General features: G+C 40.3%; 1 protein-coding gene across 4 annotated transcripts; it reads left to right on the top strand.

Moving 5' to 3' along the window:
• Positions 1 to 680: 680 nt before the first annotated feature.
• VPS4B (vacuolar protein sorting 4 homolog B) lies at positions 681 to 18,527 on the top strand. Of its 4 annotated transcripts, none has more exons than XM_054284952.1 (11): positions 681 to 783; positions 3,476 to 3,587; positions 4,963 to 5,113; positions 6,382 to 6,449; positions 8,068 to 8,187; positions 8,410 to 8,566; positions 9,785 to 9,933; positions 10,109 to 10,190; positions 12,176 to 12,395; positions 15,045 to 15,182; positions 16,971 to 18,527. In XM_054284952.1, the coding sequence occupies exons 1-11, from the start codon at positions 757 to 759 to the stop codon at positions 17,070 to 17,072; spliced, it is 1,326 nt and encodes a 441-aa protein (XP_054140927.1). In that variant the 5' UTR covers positions 681 to 756; the 3' UTR covers positions 17,073 to 18,527. The 4 variants fall into 4 exon arrangements, with proteins under 4 accessions (XP_054140927.1, XP_054140926.1, XP_054140929.1 ...); XM_054284954.1 differs by lacking the exon at positions 681 to 783 and adding an exon at positions 3,816 to 3,912 and having other exon boundaries at positions 3,504 to 3,587; XM_054284951.1 differs by lacking the exon at positions 681 to 783 and having other exon boundaries at positions 3,282 to 3,587.
• Positions 18,528 to 24,201: the final 5,674 nt, after the last annotated feature.

Genomic DNA, 24,201 nt, shown 5'->3' with positions numbered 1-24,201 from the left:
AAGTTTACAAGATACATTTTTTGCCCTAAAGGAATTAATGAACCAGAGGGGAAGATATGGCACTTATTTAGCAGATGTCCTTATATCCATACAGCAAGTTGGCTTTCAGAACTGGTTTGTAATTGCTGCTGTGTTGAGTCACTTCCTCCTCTCCACTCCGTAAGCATCGCCGTCACCTGATCTTCGTCACTAACGCACGGGTGAGTGACACCTGCCCATGACTCTGTCATGGTTGATTAAACAGGTATGGGCCTGTTTAATCCGGAGAAAAGAGGACTGAGAGGGGATCTTATTTAATGCATATCAATATCCCCAAGGCAGGTGCCAAGAGGACGGTGCCAGACAGTTTTTGGTGGTGCCCAGCGAGGACGTGGAGCAGTGGCCATAAACTGAAGCAAAAGTAGCCCCACCTCAACGTGGAGGGCGGCCAGGGAGGCCGTGGGCTCCCCTGTGGAGAGATTCCAAACCCCGCCTAGGTGCGTTCCTGTGTCACCCGCTCCAGCTGGGATCGGTCTGGACGCTCCCCCGAGTCCCCCCCGAGCCCCAACACCCCGCGGGGGAGCGCGGCCCGGGGCGCACCCGCGGCTGGGGCGGGCCGGGCGCTCGGGGCGTGCCCGGAAGCGGAGGCGGAAGCGGCAGCGGAGGCCGCGGTTCGGGTTCCGCGGGCGGCGGGGCAGGGGCGCTGCGCCACCGGCGGCCGGGCCCGCTCCCCGCGCCACTCTCCTGCCGCTGCCTCCCTCCCCTCGGCGCTCCGCCATGGCGGCCAACACCGGCAACCTGCAGGTACAGCCACGCCGGCCCTGCCCGGCGCGGGGCGGACCCGGCAAGCGGCGGCGGGCGGGGGGCGGCGCCAGGAAGGAGCGGGGCCGGCAGCGTCCCGGGCCGGGCCTGCGGGCGGAGCGGGGGCGCAGCGAGCGCGCAGCGAGCGCGAACGCCCCCTGCTCAGCGGGCCGGGGGCACCGCAGCCGAGGGGGACTCGGCTTGGCCCGGGGTGTCAGAGCCCGCGGGTCAGCCCTGATCGCCCCGGGCCTGAGACCCTGCGGAGGGGCCCGGGAAGGGGGGCCCGGGGGCACCAACCCTGCGGGACGCGGGCAGCGGGGCCTAGCGCCCGGCCGGGAAGCGCTGCTGCCGCTTCTGCTCCGGACGCGTGGTTTGGCTTGCGTTGCCGCAAGGCTCCTGCTGGCTGTGGGAAGCCTTTGCCTGCTCTGCTGTTCCGCTTGTGTTAACCCTCGGCTCCGGCGGTGTCATCGGTGCTGCGGCTGGCCGGCAAAACAAACCCCGCAGTGAAATAAGTGCGGTCCCAACAGCCCTTCTTTCTCTTTCTCTTCGGCTGTTTGAGCCGTGATCATTTTTGTATGCAGTATTTACACTGGCAGTGTGATGTTTGCATTGACAAAGTTAGAGGAGATGTTATAGGGTTTATAATAACCAGGAGAAGAATGACATCTCTTTAAGCTGACATTCTTTCCTTGGGTGATGTTCATCAAACTATAAACCCATGGCCTGATAAAACAGTTTGTGCCTCAGAGCTGGCCATCTATGCCCTAGTTCATACAAGTTTCTAATAATGTTTTCTGTTTGATAGCAGTGGTGTTCTTCACAATAACAGGCTAAGATGCAGCTGATGTAATGAAGTGTTAGAGCTGAGAATCTAATAGCCAGGTAATAGTCTTTGGCTGTTTACAAAAAGAGAGTATAGCAAAACCAGGCAATATGTGATGCAGACTTTTGCCCATTTCAGAAGAGCAGGTCTGCGATGTGCCCTGTTTTCTCACAGTTCTGTTTTAGCAGGTGATCTTTGCCATTTATTCTTTGGAATTAATGTCACGTGTATCACTGTCTTTGTTGTACTGGGTGCAGGGGGTTTCCCTGGATAATGGGCAATAGTACAGTTACTATGTCGTGTAGTAATTAAAGTCACTGACGGGACTTAAGAACTTTGATATGAAAATAATTGTTTGGGGGGTTAACTTTTGCTCTGTTGCTAGATTTGAATGGTGCACAGAGGTGCATAAGGGAGTCAACATAAAATGGGCAGCAGGAGGCAGCTGTCCATTCATACCTGGGAAACTGCTCCTGAGCTCCCAGCCTCTCCAAAAAGGAAAGACTTTGGTTCTGTTCCAAAGAAACAGATGCTTACAGTGCTCCAGCACTTGCCACAACAGAGCCATCGTCTGTTTGATTGCTTCATTGTTTTTACATACCTTTGATTTCAGATAGATCTGTTGAGATGATCTTTGCTTCCAAGACAGCAACACAAAGTAGAATGCTATAGTTTGCAGTTTCTTTCATGGCTGTTGTTTACTAGCTTTTTTCTGCCTGAAACACATCAGAGTGTAGGTAGTGGCAAGAGTATCTGTACTGGAGTGTCTAATGGAAACTCCTTGTTGCAGTTCAAACTCTCAGCCTTGCTTCCTGACATTACATAATCATCCTGAGCATACTAGCAATGCTTAGGAAAGGGAACCACATGGTAAAAATAGGTGAGGGACTATAGAATATTTAATTTTAATTGTCTGGAAGTGGTATGGGCATTCCAAGAAGGAAAGTGTAATGAAAAGTAATAAGCACTAACAAGCAAGCAATGGAATAGAGGTGGTACAATAAATCCACAGGGCAGTGTGTACAATACAGTGGCTTAGATCTCAGTCAGATTTATTTGAAACTAGCTGAACAAATAAAGTAAAAATCCATTCTTAACTTCTCATAGAACTCTTTGGTCCTTAAGATTTGGGTATGTTCTCTATCTGTTTGGGTTTGGTTTTTTTTCTCCTCTCCCACTGGAGTGATAATTGAAATTTCTCACTAAGATATCAAGAATCTAAATCCTCCTAGAGAAACTAAGCAACTGGTCTTTGAAGATGTATCCCAGCATAATGTTTGAAGAGTGATAGAGCTACTTTCAGTGATTGTAATCAAGTACTTCCTATATTGACTTTGCTGTTTACAGGGTTTACTGATGTCATTGGTCATAGAATCTTAGAATTGTTTAGGCTGGAAAAGATTGAGTCCAACCATTAACCCAGCACTGTCAAGTGCACCCCTAAACCACACCTTAAACAGCATAACTGTATCATAGTTCAAAGTTTAGATGTCTGTGATAAAGAGCCCCCAAGCCTTATAATGGATTTCCAAATCTTTCCATAAGAAATGTAAGAGATTGGTAGGGCAGACTACACTATTTTATCACATAGACTAGTATTTTGTCTATGTGATAAAATTGTATCACATAGACAAAATAGTAGTCCCAGCTTAGTACACAGAAACTTGTCCTTCTCACTTGCACTTTTCTGTGTGCTAGTAAATTTCAGCAGTTTGTAAATCCTGCTGTTCATGGAAGGATGGAAATACAACTCTGAGGGGATAAATGTGAAGGAGCAGAAAAACTGTCCATCAAAGAACAGTAACAGCTTAAATGGTCTCTGATCACTGGAAATGCTCTTGTACAGCAGTTAATTATTTCTTTGTGTTACAGAAAGCAATAGACCTTGCTAGCAAGGCAGCACAAGAAGATAAAGCAGGAAACTATGAGGAAGCCTTCCGCTTGTACCAACACGCCGTGCAGTATTTTCTCCATGTTGTTAAATGTAAGTGTGATGTGTTGGATGATTCACTAGAGTTTAGTCGTCAGATTGCACAAGAGCAATCTCTAATGTTGACATCAGTATTTAAATTTTGCTCTCATCAACAGTTGATACTTGCTAGTTGTAGTTTGACTGAGGTCAGATATTTTGCAGCTTTTACCTTTACTGTGTTGTGTGCTTGCTCCATTCTTGTAAGAAATTAGATTGTTTTTTACTTGTGTTTTGTTTTAGGTTTTTTTAAGACAGGAGGCAGGTGTTTGCTGTCTCTCCTCTGGACTTTTGTAGCAGTGTTTCAAGCTGGCCACTGCACGAGGAAATATGACAATAAGTACAGGGATCCCTGTATTTCTGTTGTGCTGAAAACCATGTTACACATGAAGTCTGCTGTATCTGCAGAGTGCTTTTTGCACCTTTAATTCATGCTGCTTGCCCTTCTAAAGCCTCTCTGCTGACATTTTTTGCTCCTTAATGTCATAGTCTTGCTGTTTATCTTGGCCGAGAAAATGTATGAGATGGACTTGTATGTAATAATTTTTCTTTAGTTTCCATGTTCTCATTACTTTATGCCTTTTCACACTTCTGTGTACCTTTTGTGCCACATTCAGTGTTTGTATGCAAGGAATTGGCTTTCTTAATGTGGGTACAGCCCTAATCTAAGTGGGCTAAGGTTGCTTGCCTGACAAAAGCACACTTACAAATCTTCATGATTTGAAAAAAATAGTTTTCTTGATCGTCCTTTATTATTAGGATAATCTATGTTTATAACTTCCTGTCCATTTAAATATTACAGACTTTCTCAGAATATCACTTTCTATGCTTTTAACAATATTGATGGACTTTTGGAAACTTAGCTCAAAAACCTGACATGTTAAATTTTGATCGTTGGTTTGAAATACTGTAATAGTGATTATGAGAACAGTGTGGCTGTTGAAACACGCTTAGTTCTTTCAGATGTTTTATGTAATGTTTCTTTATCTTTTAAAATTAGCAGGCTATGGAAGAATCAAGTATGGTTTTAAATAAAAATTGCCTAGCACAAGCAGCTTCTTGATTAGCTATTTTAGAAAAGCAGTTATTAAGGCAATGTCTAGCAGCTTGAAAGGCTGACAGAAAAGCTTCCAGTGCTAATGTCCTTAATCCTTTAGAGTCAAATTTTAAGCCAAGGCAATGTTCAGGTGAATATTTGATATGACATCCTTCTGGTCAGTTCTCTCCAAGGTATAGTGGAAAAATAAGTAGTTGAGATTTTGGTTATGTCGTGAGCCTTGAGAGAGGTACATTGATAAGAGATAAAGAAGACAGATCTTTAGTCTTGTTTTTTGATTGATGCACATGTGTTTTGCTGTTAACAAAGAATTGTTTATCTTCAAACTCTCAGATGAAGCACAGGGTGATAAAGCAAAACAAAGCATTAGAGCAAAATGTACTGAATACTTGGATCGAGCAGAAAAGCTGAAAGAATATCTGAAAAAGAGAGGAAAAACTGCACCAAAACCAGTTAAAGAGTCTGGTCCTGCTGAAGGAAAAGGGTATGTTTTTGGAGAAGGTAAAGCAAAATACTTCCTGAACTCAACTTATTCTAAACTTCTACTATTCAAAGATCATTTTAACTTGTTTCTGAGATGTTTCAGATGACTACTAATGCTGAAGTACAGTGGGCTAATAAAAATAACTTGAATTACCATCACAAGCATTTCTGTGCTTGTTTACTAAAATGTGAACATTTGCATAGGAAATTCACTGAAGAATGAAAGCTGCTTCAGACTAACAGCTGAATCCAATGATTATTGGATTTAATGGCAAGGAGCTTGATGACCTTTCAAGGCTTTCTGCATTTAAACACTTAGTAACCAGAAAATAATTTCAGACTGGTGATTACTGGGGTTACTGAGTTTGATCTGTCTCATACTTGAGAAGAGACGAAAAGCCCTGTGTAGGGTAAAGTTCTGTAAGGTGGACTGAATCCTTCCAATGTGTTGCTGCTGCCTGGTCTCTCCACTGCTTCCCTTCTCTTAGATTTGTTTCTCACTTTGCATATCAGAGAGTTGAACAAGCAGAGCCTCCCAAACAAGCCCAGCCTCTTTTGCCTTTGCTACTCCCTTTATGGGGGTAGGAGAGAGGAAGAATTCAGGATACCTTCTGGTGGGACTGCCCTTTCTAGGAGTCCTGAACAGCTAAAGTTGCTCAGTTGTCTTTTAAAACTTCACCTGATTTTCAGTCTTTTTAAATGTCTGCTCATTTCATCAGCCTTATTTTTTGAGCTGTACCATCTTTGGCTTAATTTATATTAGAAGGAAATGGTAATACCACAAAGGCTACATGTATTTTCATGACCTCCACTCCAGTTGTTCCCTCTCTAGTCTCTTTTCCTTTAATTTCCATTCTCTTTTGCTCTGATGAGTGTTTCATAGTACTAGATGGAATTGACCAAGTCCTGTTGCATGTCCAGATAGAGGAGAAGTGCCAATGTCTACAAACAAACCATTCCAGCACCTCTGTGTTGCTGGATATAAGGGATGTGTGTTCCTAAAAGCTGGCTCAAAACACACAGAAGTGTCTTAAGAGGGCTCAGACCCATAAGAGGAAGTTGAAATGGCAAAGGAGGGCGAATGGGAAAGAAATCAGAGAAAAGTGTACTTCTGCTTTTCTACAGTCATGTAAACCTCCTGAGGTCTGAAAGCATCTCCATGTTTCTTTAATTCCTCAGCCTGATGGGTTTTCTGCTTTTTGCATTCTGATTTTTATCCTAAGACAGAAGTCTCTCTTACTGTATTTCAACATTTTGTTTCCAAATCAGGAATGACAGTGATGGGGAAGGGGAATCAGAGGACCCTGAAAAAAAGAAGCTACAGAATCAACTTCAAGGTAATTTGAAGCATCCTTTTCTTTAAATAGGGATTACTTCAGTTAAGCAAGTTCCTGTATTTTTGCCACATAAATTTTATGGATTAACTTAATGTCTGTTAGTAGCTCAGCTAGTATGTAATCTTCACGTGCAAAAGCACAGTCTTTATGGAAATAAAAGGATTTGTGTGCCATGAACTTATACAGTGACTACATTGAAATGTATCTCCTGCACCCTGTACTTCATGTTAAAATTGTATCACCTATCAAGATAGGAAGTTGCAAAATCCCAACTAGCTGGTGGCTAAACTGATTTAGTGGTTTTTTACTCTGAAGTGCACTAGCCTGTTGCCTAGGGACTAAGGAAATGATGATACAAATACATAGTGTAAGCAGAACTGTTTTCACAAAAAGACCGGAATTCATGTTTAGGAGTAAGAAACATGGATTCTTGCCCATTTATAATAATATGCAGTGATGATGCTGTCCCAGTTCAGTAGCATAGTTTGGGTTTTTGAACTCAAATACAGACCATGGTCAGTGAAGCAATGTATAGCAGCTACCAGCAGTTTGGTGTGCAGTAAAAAAGAGGCTTTTTGATATTTATTTCCCTTTAATAATGAAGAACTGTTCAGAACTTCCCTACCAGAAGGTGCTTATGGATCTGAAGAAACCTCATTGTTCTCCTGTTTTTGACTGTAACAAAGATCAAATGCATTTACCAGATCTTGTGCCTGTGTAATTTCAGGAGCTGTTGTATCACCATTGGAAACTGTGCTGTGCTTTTTCTACTTCTCTGCACATTATTTCATCCTATGCACAGTTATAAGAGACAGTTTATTGTTTTTTTAAAGTGACAGAAAATTGATGAGCATTGAACCCCTATCCTTCTCTCACTATACAGACTTCGTTTCTTCCCACATGAATCTGACCTCAGATAGTAGAAGTAGTGGCTAGGATTACAAGATCTAATATTATAGGTTTAATAACCTATTACTACCTGAGTTCCAAGTTTGCCCATCTAGAAGTAGTTGAGACAAAATTTTTAGCATGCCAGACTAACCAGTCTGAAGAGAAAGCTGAATTACAGCTTTCTCTGAACTCATTGACTGAGGAAGATGAGACTTGGTGCAAAACTTTAAATGTGCCTTGACTAAGAAAATACTTCTACAGCTAAGCAGGGTCCATATAACCTTTCTGATGCTTTTAGCCCTAGCTCACAAACCTCTTTTCCTTTAGGTGATCCATTTGTTTGCTCCATGTCTGGAGATACCAGCAAGTTACTTCATCTGCTGGAGAATCTTAAAAAATCCTGAGCTAGTGCAGCCGCATTGTTTAAAATGGATTTTCAAATTTTTTAGGAAGTGCAGTGGTGGTTTAATTATGAGTTGGTGCCAGGACTTCTACTAACTCGCAAATGTTCTGGTTATCCATGGTTTATTTTGATAAAAAAAGGTGACAGATTTCTGTAAAAATAACATTCATTTGAGTAATGGAATTCAGTGTTCCTATCATACTAGAAAAGCCTTGTTTTTATTCAGTATAGGCATGGGCATAGATTTCTTTTTTCACCAATTGGAATTTATTGTAATTGTGAAAAGATATATATGTCTCTAACTTAGACCATCTTTTCTTACAGGAGCAATTGTTATGGAGCGACCAAATGTCAAATGGAGTGATGTTGCTGGCCTCGAGGGTGCCAAAGAGGCACTTAAAGAAGCAGTCATCCTTCCCATTAAATTTCCACACCTGTTTACAGGTCAGGGTTACAGCATTTGTTTACTATTGGCCAGTCAGGCCTGGCATTGGGGCCTGTGAAGTGTGTTGTGCCAATGTATCATAGACTCAAGCTGATCTCTAACAAAGAGATTTTGATCCATCTGACAGAAGTTTCATGGGTAGATGCAGAAAACCTCTGAACAGCCTAGAGGAGGATAATCAGAAAATAGCATTTTGAAAACTGCTGGTTTCTCTCTTGCAGGCAAGAGAACGCCCTGGAGAGGGATTCTTCTGTTTGGACCACCAGGAACAGGAAAGTCTTACTTAGCAAAAGCTGTAGCAACAGAAGCAAACAACTCTACCTTCTTCTCAGTATCTTCATCTGACCTGGTCTCAAAATGGTTAGGTGAAAGTGAAAAGTAAGTTGGAGTTGCCAGAGGTCCAGGAAAACGTTGTTGAGAGGAAATTATTATAGAGATATGGTGCCGTAGAGAATTTAAGAAAATGGTCTTGTCTTTTTAAACACCAACTATAGGTGTTTCTATGCTTCATGCTGCAGTGCCATGTAAAGATACCATTATATGCTGCATTTTGAGAAACTCTTTTCAGTGCTCAGAAAGATTTTGGGAGCACCACAGAGCTCATGCTAACTCTTCATTTGTTACTGTGTGATGTATGAAGAAGACCAGGAAGGCAAAGGACCATGAGTAACATGGCTGCAGTCTAGAAGTCCAGGAATTTGTCCATATAGTCTTCCAAAAGAGATTTCTTGAATTAATAAAAAGCTCTGGGTTTACAGGGAAAGGATTTTCATATAATGATAAGCATACTTGTCATAACCATGATTTAATGGTTTGAAGTGTGGGGCAACTGAGCAACACTGTTTAAAGCTGATAGAATGAGAAAGAAAGGCTATTAGATAAAGTGTTTGAAGTGAGTTATTTTTCCCCAGAAAGCTGGAAACCTTAAGCTGCTTTTCTTCTGTTGCAGAAGGAATACAGAACTGGAGACTAGCTTGCCATTAGATATTATGCTTGACTTCATTTGAGACTATTGCCTGAGATTTAGTACTGTAATATGAAGAATTTCCCAGCATGTTCCTATTTATTTTTCTTTTTCAAACTAGTAAAGTGTGTTCATGAGAGATGGCTAGGAGTATATGGGGTTTGGTTTAGGTTGTTGTGTTTATTTGATTTGAAACCAATATTGCATGTCATACAAAAATGATTTAGTAAGTAAAGTTGTAGAAAGTAAAGATACATGTTATTTCTTACAAAATCTCTAGAGTTATTTTCAGTTAGAAATGTTTAGAGAAAGCTTTTTTCTTTTGAATCTTTCTAAATTGGTGCTTTTGTATAGTCCAGGCTGTCATGTAGAAGTGTAAACTGAAAAAGGGCTTTATTTTGCAAAATCATGCCTGGAGCACTCTAATTTATTTTCTTTTTGTTATGCTGGGCTCTCTCATTCAGTGTAATTCTGAGCCATGGAGCTGGAAGAATGTTGTTTCTCTGAGTAGCTTTATGTTAATGCTTTTTTCCCCTTGCTTTCTCTAAAGGAAATGACTGTATCACGTTCTGAAGTTATGTGTTTCTGCTGTTGTAATTATTAATATAGCTGAAGCTGTTTCCTTCTTTAAGATTAGTGAAACACTTGTTCCAGCTTGCCAGAGAAAACAAACCTTCTATCATCTTCATTGATGAGATAGATTCCCTCTGTGGGTCAAGAAGTGAAAATGAAAGCGAGGCTGCTAGACGGATAAAAACGGAATTTCTAGTCCAGATGCAAGGTAAGTTTATTTGGTCTTCAAAATCAGACAGAGAGATTAAGACATGTATTCTTAAGTGTAACTTGCATTAGAATACTAAAAATGTCTGCAGTTCCACCCCATTAAATTTTGATGGCTTTTTAAAGCAATCTCTGTTTATCATCTAAACTGTGAAATTATTTCTGCCTTGATACAGGGGTTGGTGTTGACAATGAAGGAATTTTGGTGTTAGGAGCAACAAACATACCCTGGGTTTTGGATTCTGCTATCAGAAGAAGGTATGATGGCACTTTTTTTCATGGTGTGCAATTCACAACTGGTGTGAGCTTTTAGCCAGAGAGTGCTTAAGGTGTTCATGCAGCTCATGTTTGCAGACATGGGTAATGTTCTGCAACTCAATTCCATGAAGTAGTCTTAACTAAACTGATAGTCACTTGCCCCTTTAGAGAAAGGTAGGTTTTTCAGTCCTGTAGTTTATCTGATTTCTTGGTTAGATGATTATGATTGAAGAAACAGGAGTTTCTTGCTTGCTTTTTGGTTTTCTGGGGGGCTTAGGGGCCAAGGTAGAAAGTACACACCTCAGAAGGGCAAGAGAGGGTGGGACTTTCCTTTTCAGCTGTTAACAAGCTGGTGAATAGCTTGTGTTTTTTCATGGAAGTGTAACCTTATGGAGAAATGCCATGTTTTTCTACTAGTCAGGCATAACTTGTGATTTTTAACTGCTGTTTGGCAGATAAAGGACTTTTGCAGATACAGGACTGACTGTACCTGATTATTTGGATCTTTCTCTGAGCTGCAGAGCAAGCATAGGACAGATACAATTATGTGACAAATAGGATTATGTTGTGATGAGGACACAGCTTGGATAATGGCCATTTTTCTTGACTAAAGAATCAGTGATCTTTTTTTTTGGTGACTGACACTGACTTTTATTTATATACCAAATTCAAGCTGGCCATACTTCAGTTTGATTTGGGGTTGGACCAGGTCACCTCCAGATGTCACTTCTCATCTGCATGACTCTAGAGTTGTATGAGCCAGATTTTAAAATGAAGATATTGTTGAGAATTTCAAGTCATTCTTGAAATTCCAGCTTTGGTTGGGATCCACAGTAAAAGACATACATGGACGTGATAGAGTGTGTTCAGAAGGGGCCATGAAAATGATCTGGACACCTTTCTTCTGAAGGCAGGTTACAAGAGTGGGGCTGTTCAGCCTGAAGAAGAGAAGGATACAGAGACCTTATTGTGGCCTTTCTATATATAAAGGGAACTTAGTAGAAGGGTGGAGAGATGTTCCTTGGTTTTTTCCCCAGGCTTGTAATGCCAGGACAAGGGGCAGTTGTTCAAACTGAATGAGGATGGGCTTAGATTGGGCATAAGGAGGAAGTTTTTTATGATGAGGGTGGTGAGACACGGCATGGGTTGCCCAAGAGAAGCTCTGGATCATGGGAAGTGTTCAAGGCCAGGTGGGATGGGGTTTTGAGTAAGCTGGTTTGCAGGAAGGTCTCCCTGCCTGTGGCAGGGGGGTTGAAACTAGACAATCTTCAAGGTCTCCCTCAACCCAAACCATTTTCTCATTCTCAGCAACATGAAAGACAAATTCCCTAGCTCTACCCCACAAGACTTAAAGGAACTTGTACAACAATGGCTATAATAAAATTAATTTTTCATGGATTTGCACCACTTTGTCATGTATATCAGGTTATTATGTTCAGCAGGATTTGGAGTTGCTCTTTGTTGGTAAGAGGTAATCTCCACTCTGAGAATAGATGCTGCTTCAAAGGAGGAAATGCTGTTACCAATATTTTCTTGAGAATGACTTCAGATTTACTTCCATCTATGGTGTTTTCTTAATTTAGTTGGAGACTGTAGAAAGTTGTTGCATAAACTTGTTATCAGGCAGTTCTTTCTTTGAGTGTGAAATCTGTTCAAATAGACTTTAACACTTAAAACTGAGAGGAAGAAGTCTTTTTCTTTTAGCACTCATACTCTGCTAGAAAAATGTCAGTCTGGAGAGAAGGATTTTGTAATGGAAAGGAAGCAGTTTTTATATTCTGGATATTAGCTTATGCTAACTAAAGTACTGTTTATGAGAACAGGTTGCTGAGTATTTGCATCAGATTTTTTTTTTAAAGGTCTGTTGTACTGAAACTGCTTTTTAATATTGCTAGAAGCGAGCTCATTTGCATGAGCTCTTTCCATCGTGCCCCTGCATGAGTTGGCATCTTGGGAACGCTTTGGTTTTGTCTTTTTTACACCAGGTTTGAGAAGCGTATTTATATTCCTTTACCTGAAGACCACGCCAGGGCTGCAATGTTCAAACTTCACCTTGGGTCAACTCCAAATGACCTAAAAGACTCAGATTATCGAGAGCTTGGGAAGAGAACTGATGGCTACTCTGGTGCAGATATAAGCATCATTGTCCGTGATGCACTGATGCAGCCTGTTAGAAAAGTGCAATCAGCGACTCACTTTAAAAAAGTAAGTAGGAATCAAAATTTTTCAAGTTATTTCATCTATGAGAGCAGTCTTAATTTGAAAATTCCTTACAAATAAATTGAATTTGGTTTTAGGTAATACTGCATGGTTATGAATGTCCCTTTTAGTGACTGGGGAGAAGAACTGTGCTTCCTTTCCATGTACCCCCCTAGTCCTGCCATAAGTCTGGTGGAGCTCATTTCTGAATATTCATGCTCTGACTCTTAGTGTCTCTAGAGAGTGTTAAAAGCATTCAGTTTGCCATTTAAATGGCAATGTTACAGAAGTACTTTTTTTCTATTTCAAGTTAAGTGGTTCTTAACATGCTGGAAAAAAAAAATAAAAGTATCCCTCATCCACTTGAGAACAGATGGATTGTACTTAAGCACATTCTGTTTACTTGGCATATTTTTCAAACTGAAAAATTAAGGTTTTTGTAGAGTTCTGGTAGAAACATTGAATCAATTACAGTAGTAAAGATGCAACACAACTGAGCAAGGTCTGTGTTTCATTTACACTGCTGTAATGTGAAAACCAGTTTACTTTTACACAGGTACACACCAAAGAGCCTATTCAAACTATATTGTTTGGCTTATCTTCCAGTTACCTCTGTGTACTGTGTATTGACTTAAGTAACATTTCTTCACAATATTTGAATCTCAGAAACTTTATCTGTACAAGAACCAATTGGCATTCTTTACCACCAGTCTAAATCCATTACATCTGGGAATGTCTTTCCCCTGGGGAATTTGCACAGATGGGCCTTGTTCAGTCAAATTTATTGCTCCCTGAGAACTATTAAACTCTTAAATAGAGAAAAAGGAGTGATAGTATCAATGGTTATAAACAGAGGTTAAAATATATACAATGTGTATCAGTTGAATAAAATTTTATTTTGCTGTATACCATATTTTAAAGTAGACCCAGACTAAAGGTACTTTTTGTTAATATTTTTAGTGCAAAGTTTGATTTTGACAGAAATTCATGGGGTTTGGGTGAAGGTGGGTCAGGATATTCTGCAGAGGTGCTAATTGCTGTTAAAGGAAGCTTTAATTTGTTGCTTCTTCAAAGAGCAGGTGTGGTAGGAAAAACTCGAGATCCTAAGGTGTCAAGTACCATGTATGTTGTGTTGGCAGCAGTTCTTTGTCATCTCAGTTACAATTACAGTTTTTTTACCAGTAACTCAGCCTGACATAAAAGGGTTAAGGCCCCTGAACCGAACAGCTACACTCACTTTGAAGACAGGCTCCTTTTTTTCCATGTGTTTTTTTCCAATGAACTCATTCAGCTTAAGATTCAAAGTGAAAGACACACTTAAATCCAATATGGTCCAGAATATGAGAGGGCAGGAGATTTGACTTCTGCAGACAACTCACAGTAACAATGCGATGTAAGCGGTATTTGTTGATAAATAAACAGTGACTTTGATATATCAAGGATTTTCTAGATGCTTCCTTCCCTTAAGCAGTCATGTCTGAAGTATTTATCTGTTGTTAACTTTACATGACAATGGCATTTCTGGCTAAAGGGCTGTTAGCTTTTAGTGTTTAGTTCAAATTTGGAACAATCTGAGGCATGTTTGAGCTTGCCATGGAGCAATGAAATAACCTCAGTTGTTAGTGGAACGACTTCAAAAGCGCTTCTTGCATCTTAACTATTTTTGCTTAAGAAAATAAAAAAAAGGAAGGAAAAACCCCAGAACTGCAACACTTTGAACACTCTGACATGAGCCAAGTTGATTCCACTTATATTGTTAATGCTTTAATTGGATGTGATTTTGTGTTTTTATGAGCAAAATCTTAGCGTTATTATTTGTGTTATAACAGACAGAGCTTTCCTCAGTTGTCAGTAATTAACTGTAAACCTTTCCTTGCCATGTGTGATAATGCAGGTTTGCCAGAGTGCATTTTGAATATTACAATCTGCTGCCCAGCATCTTGCTCTAAATTCAGCTTGGAACAGCAGATGCAGTTCTGTCCATAGTCAGTCAGTGTGTTGTCCTTGAACCGCTGTGTATGCTCCGAGCTCCCGTGGGTGTGTGGTGCTGCAGGTAACAGCCAGGGAAGGCAAAATCCTTGGTACCGGACAGTGTGCTGCACAAAGGGAACAGATGCACGGGGCAGCTTTTCTTTGCTCTGTCCGTCTGTCTGTCCGGGGGCGGGTGGGAAGGACGCTGTTTTGTTCTCCCGCTAGGTGGCGCTGTTTCCTACGCAGCGCTGCCCAGGTGGAGCCGGGAAAGGTGCAGGGAGCTTGGGAAGGCGGGATGTCAGAGGGAAAAGCACTGGGAAGCTTTCAGAGAGCTGTTAACCAGCGATGAATGAGCTCCTCAAGTGACCAGGGACCAGGAAGGGTGGTCTTCACCAAGCAGATTTCCTGGCGTGTCAGTTTTCCGCAGAAATCCTCAGACTTAAGAGGATGTGGCTTCTGGGATTTGACCTGATGTGAATTTAAGTATCTGGCTACAGCTGCATGTTTTCAGGGTGAATAATACCAGTACACTTGTACAATTTCTCTTCCACAGGACTTGTGTTCCCAATGGGTAGGGCATCTGCATAAAATCAAGGAATGGTTTTTGCTTGGGGTGCTGTTCAACTTCTGGTTTCTGTCTTCAAAACAGTAACTCCCATAAACTGAGTGTTTTCTTATTTTTAGGTAAAAGGACCATCAGTGTCTAATCCAAATACGATGGTAGATTTATACACCCCTTGCTCTCCAGGTGATCCTGGAGCCGCAGAAATGACATGGATGGACGTCCCCGGTGATAAATTACTGGAGCCCAGAGTTTCCATGGTAGGTATTGCTTGTAGCATTTCTTTCTTATTTTGCAGAACTCTGAAAAGACTTTAAGATAAAGAGTCTTTTTCAGGACAATGGGCTGAGACATTTGTTTTCCGAAATGCTGGGCATACCAGATAACATTTTGAATTCTCAACATAAATCACTACAGTATGGCATGCTATAAAAAAGGCAGCTGTCTATCCCTGATAAGCATTTCTTATTCTTGTCTGCTGGCATGCAGCTGCCATCCTTTCATCCATAGACAGTATCTGCCTCTTGCACTGTTCTTTCACTTGGCTTTTATTTATTCAAAACCTTTAGGGTTCCTGCACCATGATACACTTTCTTCTCATCATTGTGGCATTAATACTGGAAAATGGAAAATTACATTCACTGTAAATTAGGAAGTGATGTTCCATAGGAAAATATTGCCTATGAAATAAATACAAGTATAAAACCAAAATGTAAGAAGATTTTGGATATAAAGGTAGTTTAGGTTTAAATTTATTACAGGTAATAAAGCAGCTTTTTCTGCTGTTTTCTTTGTGCATATGAAAGTACTTGCTTTGGCCTAGGGAATAAAATATGTAAAACAGTTTTCAGTTTTAGATCACTACTTAAAAAAAAATAATTGCTGGACACTCATTCTGTATTTTCGCCCAAGAGCAGCAGAAGAAAATTTTGTATTTAAGTACAAAGTTTGTGGGAAGCACTTAATAACAAATCTGTGTTGCTGTAGTTTCCTGTGTGCAAACAGCCTTGTAAGGAATGAAAGAAATCAATACATTTCATGGGGAATCACAGGCAATGCTTTGAAAATAGAACCATCACTGTATTTCAGAAAATAATTTCCTGTGTGAATTTGCATACTGAGGAAGCAGAAGAGGATTTATGCAGGTGCAGGCCTGCCCTAAAACTTCTCTCTGCATGATCTAATTGGATTTTTAATCAGTCCTTCCTGGAATTAAAGACAGCAGTTCCTTGTGTGCTCCTAATGGTACCTGGGCTTTGATGCACTACAGGCAGATGTTTCAGTGTCCAAAATCCATTCTTGTCCTTAAAATATAAGGCTTTAATTCTTTTTGAGCAGGGTGCCTCTGGTCTGAGGAGACAAATATCATGTGTGGAAAACCATTATACTAATTTTTTTATTTTACCCATCATTTTTAGCAATATGAGGTGTTGGGCATCTACTTTTTTCAGTTGCCCTTGGTTGGGAATTTATTTGTTTTCTTTACCCTTTTTTATTCATAATGTATTTTAACTGCTGCTCAACACCTATGAAATTTTTTTCTAAACTCCATTTCCTAGCATCTAAATATTTATCTAGGAAATTTACTGAGTTGAAGAGTCAGAAATTACCAGTCAGGAGCAGTAAAACTTTGCTAGAGATGAATCATAAACTGCTGTTCTACATTGCTGGACTGTGAAGAGTACATGGGAACATCTCAGTATTTTCCACTTAATCTGCTGTAGTTAATCATGGTTTGAAAATAGTAACTAACCAAAAAAAAAAAAATTCAGCTGTTTCAAAAAAAGAGATGAATAAAACTTGAATGGATGAGTGGCTTAAACCTAAACCTTAGGTTGTGATTTTGTTACTGGAAAACTCATTGACTGTTGTCTGTATTCAAAGGGTTAAAAGGCTGCCTCTGTGCAGAAGTGTTCAGGCTTACTTAAAGTTTTGTGTTAATGGGAACTTTTTAATGGTTTTTTTAATGCATATTTGTCCTGGCAAAAAAATTGCTAGCAGTGGTACTATGCTTGTTTCTGAAAACATGTTTGTTTTATTTCTGACAGGCCGATATGCTCAGGTCGCTTGCTAGCACAAAACCAACAGTTAATGAACAGGACTTGGAGAAGTTAAAGAAGTTTACAGAAGACTTTGGTCAGGAAGGCTAAACCAAAGATATGTGTGAAGCATTAGAACCTTTTTTTTTTCTTCTTTTTAAAGTATTCTTGTGTCTTTATTGATGGCACTTCAAATAAATGCCAATAAAATCACCCCTTTCTTACTTTGCAGAAGGAATAGAAGATACCTTTGCAAAGACCCTTAAGCTTTTGTATTGTATTGTTTTCCTCAGATGTCTATTAAATGTCTTCTATTGAAAAATAATACAAAAATGCAATTTTAGGGTGAGACAGCAAAGTGATGTGGTAATGTCTAATAATTACTAGAAAGCTTTAAATTACTAGTTCCATATTAGGTAGTATATTAGACCTGGATACCAGTGAATTTTAGTTTTTGACCTTACCTCCCAGTAAGGTCAAAAACCTTTTTAAGGAGTGGGAGAGAACATATTTGTCAGGTGTTTTCAGTCAATCAGCATATGTATTAATTGCTCTCATTTCATTTAGGAAAATGGCAACAAAATTTTCTAATCAAGCATACTGCGAGTGTGGGTTTGCTGTTAAAGTAAGAAAGAAAACACTGTGAGGATAAGACTACATGGGCCAGTACTTTGATTAAATATTGGTGGACCTGTTATTTGGCTTTTTTTTCTGCTGTGCTGTGTTAAAATTTTGCCTTAAACAGCAGGCTTTTGTTTTTAACTCTTTACTAGCTGGTACACACTGTCACTATGCAATTTAACACAAGTTTGTTAAATGCAAGTAACTCGGAAGGTGTTTTGCTGGCTCTTCTTGGGGGGGGGTTGTTTGGATTTACTTTATTTGTTTTTTTTGGTTTTTAAAATCTGGATTCTCTTCCTGGTGAAGTTTTGACTGAAGTTAGAAAAAAGCTTTAGAAATGTCCTCTAAGATCCCACGTGTTGAGGCTGGCAAGGTACATGTAGTCTTTGGAGAATGTCTGGGAGGTATTTGGGAAATAGCATACTTCACATGCAAGGAGATTAGAACAGATGTTTTAGCCACAGCCTTTCCAGTGATAAATTCACCCAGAACCCCACTGGTAACTAGCATATAGGTTACATCAATTTAGTGCTTAAACTGGGAGAGAAGGCTGGCAGTTTAGTACAGAAGTAGCACTTCCATTGCTCTTTTTCTGCAGAACTGCAAATGGAGATGTGCCTGAATGTAACTTAAAACACTACAGCATCAGCATTGAGTTTGTGCCTTGTAAGTTTGCACTGGCTGTAGATATGAAACATCATTAGAATATCTAGAATACTCTATCTTCCATTATCATTGTCCAACTCTATCCTGCAAATGTTTTGTTTAACTTGTATTAAAAGAAATTTGCACATTTTAAGTGTGTATGTTCTATGTACATATGCACAAATATGATCATCTTTTGATGGGGTTTGGTTTCTTCTATGTACATATTTTGTCTACTTTATAAATCATAGGATGGGTGACATTTTCTGTACTTTAATGAAGTAAAATGTTGTAGTACAACATCAGCTATGTTATTTGAGTATTTTTTCAATGTTATGTTCAAGTTTTTACTGCTTTATTGTCTCCTTAGACTTTGTTTCTGTGTTTAATAGCCAAACAAAATAGTTACATATTCTTTGATCTGCAAGGTGCTGAGCTTTTTTTTACTAACATGATGAAGCGTTTTTTCCAAAATCCTTCAGTTACACAGCTTTACCTTTGTCTTACATCAGAATGTGTAAATGTGAATCAGTGGGCTGCAAATCTTTCTGACAGCTTTTGGGGGGATGGCAGGAGCGGGAGTGGGTGAGAGCAGGAATTCCAGCACAGGTACAGCAACTATGGTTAGTAAACTTAATCCTTATTGCAACAAGATCTTGTTTGTAGTTTTCTCTTGTGAACACTTCAGAAGTGAGCCACACACTAGCGTGGCTGTCCTTCAGAGGTTTGAAGCCACTGTCTGAAGTATTTATCTCTTGACCTTTTGAAAAATGAGAGTCCTTACTGCAACCCTGCAATCTTAAAATTCTCAGGAATATTTTGGGTTTATGTTTTCCTTTTTGTGGTCAGCTGATTTGTCTTATGGGCTTCCATATGCTTAACTGTATAATCTCGTATCTTTAATGCAAAAGAAAAATATACTGTATGTTTTAAATTTACATCTTGCTGCTTGCTCAGATGACATCTGTAACAGAACCTTTACTATTTGATGTTGAAAGTTGTTTTTAGAAATATATTCCAAATAAACTTTGCTGCTTAGAATTGCAGCTACAAGGGCAACTTTTTGGTTTCCTGTCTTTGTGAAATTATGATAAATTAATATATATATACATCACCGAGCTTCTTAGCCAAGTTATCCATAGCTGATGATAGCCTAATGAGGGAGCGTGCAAAATCACTTTTTAGTTTGCAGTGTTAATTGAAAATAGTCTAAATCAAAGAATTCATGAAAGGCTGTATTTGCTTTGAATAATCAAAACCTCTGTAAATACTAGACAAATTAGTTGTACATTTTTAACGTGGTCTGATCTTTGGCTGGTTAGCTTACAAATTGTTTTCATGCCTTCTGGTGTTACTGCTTACTCTGACTGCAATATGAAAAAATGTGATTTTCCTTCCTGTGTGTAAAATAATTTTTCAGTTAAATCACTTCTGTATGTACTTATGTCCTTCACAGATGGTTTCTTCACAGTGACATTAAGTTTTGGATATCCTACCATTTGTGGTCTGTCTCTTGATGTACATACTTACAGGGTTAGAATAGCTCAGTAAATCAACTTATATTTTTTCCTGTATTCCCTGAGTGACGTCAAGTTCCAGAGTAGTTTGATTTACGTGTTGCCTTTTTGTTCTTATCTAGCATAACAAAAGCATACAAGTCTTTTCAGTCTTCCATAAATCTCTTCAGTTTTTCATTTGGTTTGTCTTTCAAGTCTACTGGTCTTTGAATATACTCATATGCTTTTGTTTTAACTAGTGGAGCAGAACAAGTGTAGCTGAGGGAGATACTCTGGAATTGGCTTTTTTCGTGTTCCTGCCTGTCAGAATTTGCTCTTTTTGTCAACTGAAGCAAAGAGGCTGCTGAATATTCTCTGGTCAGATGTTTTGATCTACTTAAGGGTTTTAATAAGAATATTCCACATTTTTTTGTCGGCCTTCAGAGGATTATCTTGACAGGAAGCTATTTAATAGTTCTGAATATGTTGAAATATGCAGGCACATCTTCATTTTGCTGTTTACTCTTTCCTTCCTCCAGAATGACAAGCTGGTTTCAAGATTGGCTTCCATACATGTTTTTGGTCTTAACCAGATTCACCCTAGTAATCATGGTTGACTTAAAGCCATTCCTGTAACTTACGTAAACTATTGCAAGAACTCAGTGGACTGTTTGTTTCACACTGTGCTGCTATTCCAGCAGATAATTAATTCTTATCAAAACATCGTTTCTTTTATTCTTGAGCAGTCAGCTTTTGTTGTAGCTCTTGTGGCAGTGCTTACCCCTTCAATTTTTCTTTAGGTTTTTGTTAATGTACTAATCTAGGGATTTTATTCCACAAATCCCCTGTTGTCATAATTAGCTGCATAAAAACTCTTTTAATTGGTCGTTCATCCTCTGTCCTGGCATTTGTGTAGCGACAGCCCAGGTATTAGATAAGATTGTCCTGTTTTTATCTTTTGGTCCCTGTGACCTAATTAGAATTCTTCCTCTCCCTCCCTGCTTCTACATGCACACACACCCTTCTGATGGGAGCTTTTCTATTAGGTCGCTGGTTTGTGACATTTTCTGTTTACTCGCCTTTGCAGCCTTCCTACCCGAGAGGCTCCAACTTGAATAAACACTCAAGGATACTTCTTTCCTTTGTCATATCCCAAGTTCAGGAACACTGGATTTCCATCCATCCATGCCACCTGTGCATGGTACCTGCCACATGTACAATCTTCCAGTCTTATGCAGAAATAATTGACATTTTTGGACTCATTCAGCTGAACTTCTCAACCATTACTCATGGAAACACAATAGAATGTCCTATCTGCATCATAGCAGGAGCAAGGTTCCCTTCTAAAAAGGCTTTGGTTGTGTTTTGAGACATCTCCAGGAAAGAAGTCACTGACACATGACACAGGCCTGATGTTGATAATGCAGCCAGAGTTTTCTTTCCTGCTTGGTGACCTATTATCAGGCACTGTAACATGAATTGGCAGGACTTGCTTTTGCTTGCCCTCGCTCCTCCTCTGCTGCCTCAACTCATTTAAATCCAAGCTATTCAAGGCAGGGACTTTGCTTTCAAACATGCTCAGTGTCACATGCATTCTGTCAACTATAAACAGTAATTTCCTCTGACTCACCCTGTTGTTGGCCTGATGGCCATCCACAGGTAATTTGTTACAAAAATCTCAGCTGGAGTAGTTGCCTTCTGCTGCTTCTCCGTCCATGTCTCAGCAGTAGCGAGGGGCTGGGAAGGTGGCTATAAATATCACCAAAGTGACTATAAATATCACCATCTCCTTCAGGAAATGCAGCAGCAAGTGGGGACTGTTATTTGCAGCTGTGCCTTAGGCTCTGCCAGAGCCAGGTGAATTGTTTGCCCAGTAGAAAGTTAGGAAAATGTGAAAACCATATGAACGCAAATTATCACTTCTTCCTCTTCTTGAAGGCTAGAGCATGGGCTCTAGCAGGAAGGGTCTGACCTAGCAAGACTTTTGCTTTATGCAAGATTTTAGAAAATCTGGAAATTACTGTTTTCAAATGTCCTATTTAAGTTGCCAGTTGAAACGCTCATGCTCGTGACTGACTTGAGCATGAGCTCACTTGAAGTTTTAATGATGTTTTAATTAATTAATCACAGCTATTAGTTGCTCCATAGACAACTGAATAGCAAAGAAATTATTACTGTTTTAATCTTTATATCTGCTCTTGTTTTGCTGTGGACTGGTATGTTTGTGTCCTGCCTTGCCCTATCACTATAATTTTAAAATGTTTTCTTTTTTGTTGTTGTTTTTCCTACCTGCCCAGAAAGCTCATGCCCACGATGCACGTGTCCCCTTTCAGTGTGGGAGCAAGCAGGGCACAGTGCCTGCCTGACAGCAAAGCTGGTTTAGCTGCAGCACAGCCCAGGTTCCCACAGCAGCCACAGGACCTGCCAACAGAGCCGAACCCTTTCTGTCCCCCCTTTGTCTTCACTGCCCCTTCACAGCTTCAAGGCAGAAGGAGTGCCCCTATAAAGACACTGCCATGGCCCAAACTCACACAGAGGGCACACCTGTACGTGGGAACACTGGTGACAAACACCTCACAAACACAGGGTCCTGTGTGAGCACCCACCCTGTGCACACCAGGGAGGGGCTGCACAGTTACCTCCATCCTGCACCTGGAGCGCTGTGAGGTTCCTGCACATTCCAGGTTTACGTGGGCTCAGTCCAGCAGGGAACAAATGTGCTGGAGCATTTATGGGATTTCTGTGGGGCAGTGGGACATGGTGTTGATGTTCAAACTGAGCAGCCTGTGGCTCTGCATGGGATAAATGAATCCACAGAAACACGTGTAGGGTTTGTGCTTCAGATCCCCTGGAGCTGGCACAGGCTGGAAGTTGACTGGTGAACAAGGGCAGCGATGCTGACACTCAGGGCTCCTATGGGGTTTTGTCCTAGTTGTCAGCTGTGTAATATGGTTTCCACAAGCTTTGAGGCTATTTGGCTTATTCTCTTGGGCCTTTTTTTGTGTAAAGTGTGCTCACTTCACTGCAGTACAGACTGGAAATGCATGATGCTTCTTATAAGAAGAAAAAGGTTTTGATGAGAATTTTCCTTTGATGTGAATGTTAATTGGCAATTTTTGCCTGCCTCTCCTGTTGCTTTTGACTAATTTTCTAGGTTTTTTTCTTTTTTTTTTTAATTTCAGTTTCTTTCTTTTTTTATTTGCCTTACCCTCTGTCCTTCACACCATTTTTTTCCTTTCTCAAAAAGAAGATAAAGCACTGATTTCTTTTTAAATCCTATTTCAAAGCTCTTCATGTCCCAATATTTTTCCAGTGTTTATAGCAAAGCAAGTTTACATCCAACAAAGCAGAAGCTGACAGAGTGTCTCTGATTTCTGTTTTTCCCTTCAAAGCGACAGGCCCATCTGTACACGCTGTCCTTTCCCGGGCTGACAGCAGGAAGGCAATGGGCTGTGCTGTTGTTAGAGGATGGAGACAGACTTGGAGCAGCACAAGCAACTCTGATGTACTTGGTAGCAGTGCAAGGGGGACGAATGGTTGAATTGCTTGTGTTCAGCAACCTGTTTTGTGCCTGTTTCTTGGGTTAGAGGGGGAAAACAGAGCTATGTACAAGACATCTAAATTTCTATTGCGTAGCAGCAGCTTCTGTGCAGTGTGTGCCAAAGATAAATTAGCAGGGACTGATGGCAAGGGCAGAGGTTGTGTCATTTCATTCAAGAAATAAACACCAGCCTCTTGCCAGTGCTGTCAATATCCTGTGTGTCACCTGGAACTGGAAACAGACTTAATTCATGTTAAAAGATTGAGCAAACAAAGTTGTCTGAATGACTTTGACAGAGAACCTGGCATGAACCTGGAGGAGGTAATTTCAGTTCCTCTGGTATTTTTAAGAGTGCAGCTATAAAGCAAAGAGCAATGGGAGCCTACGATGCTGTCCCACGCAGCAATGTGGGGTAGGACAAGCAGCTCTAGAAACAAGAGATGTCAGTGAGAGGCACAAATAGGACCTGGGGAGCAATGTTGTGGTTTGCAAGCATAGCAGCTACCTAAGATCACCTACAAAAGGTAAGTTCTTGAGACAACCAGAGGCCTACCAGGCCTACAAATCATTAATTTGGCCTTTTGTAACAAGATCAAATCACACCAACATGAGCATAATAGACATGGTTTAACTAGAGTGGTATAATTGGTAGCTTAGTTTTGAAGCAGAGAAGACTTACAAACGTTTAGGACCTGTCAATCTTTAAACACTACGTGGAGATGTTTCCAAAAGCACGATACAAAGCAGAAAATTATTCCTATTTTTGAAAAACACACTAGCAGCTTGGGCAGAACAACTTAATCACCAGGTTACTGAGTAGACATAGGCCAGAAGTTGCTGCAAGTTTGACTACAAAAATGTTCCCTATCTGGCTAAAAAGTGATAGCATTCATGAAAATACATATCCAGGAAGGTAATGATGACAGTAATAGGTAAA

This window comes from Melozone crissalis, unplaced genomic scaffold, assembly GCF_028551555.1.
Source record: "Melozone crissalis strain CALT ecotype California unplaced genomic scaffold, PUWL_Pcris_2 ptg000042l_1, whole genome shotgun sequence".
NCBI classification, from domain to species: Eukaryota; Metazoa; Chordata; class Aves; order Passeriformes; family Passerellidae; genus Melozone; species Melozone crissalis.
The sequence above is the reverse complement of the archived record's forward strand: the minus strand, read 5'-3'. Positions and strand labels throughout refer to the sequence as shown.

Bases quoted from the DNA above. Each gene is read 5' to 3' on its own strand.
- VPS4B (XM_054284951.1), top strand. From the start codon at position 3,416: ATGGTCTCTGATCACTGGAAATGCTCTTGTACAGCAGTTAATTATTTC. The intron at 3,588-4,962 runs GTAAGTGTGATG...TCAAACTCTCAG, and splicing joins TTTTCTCCATGTTGTTAAAT to ATGAAGCACAGGGTGATAAA. The intron at 6,450-8,067 runs GTAATTTGAAGC...CTTTTCTTACAG, and splicing joins GCTACAGAATCAACTTCAAG to GAGCAATTGTTATGGAGCGA.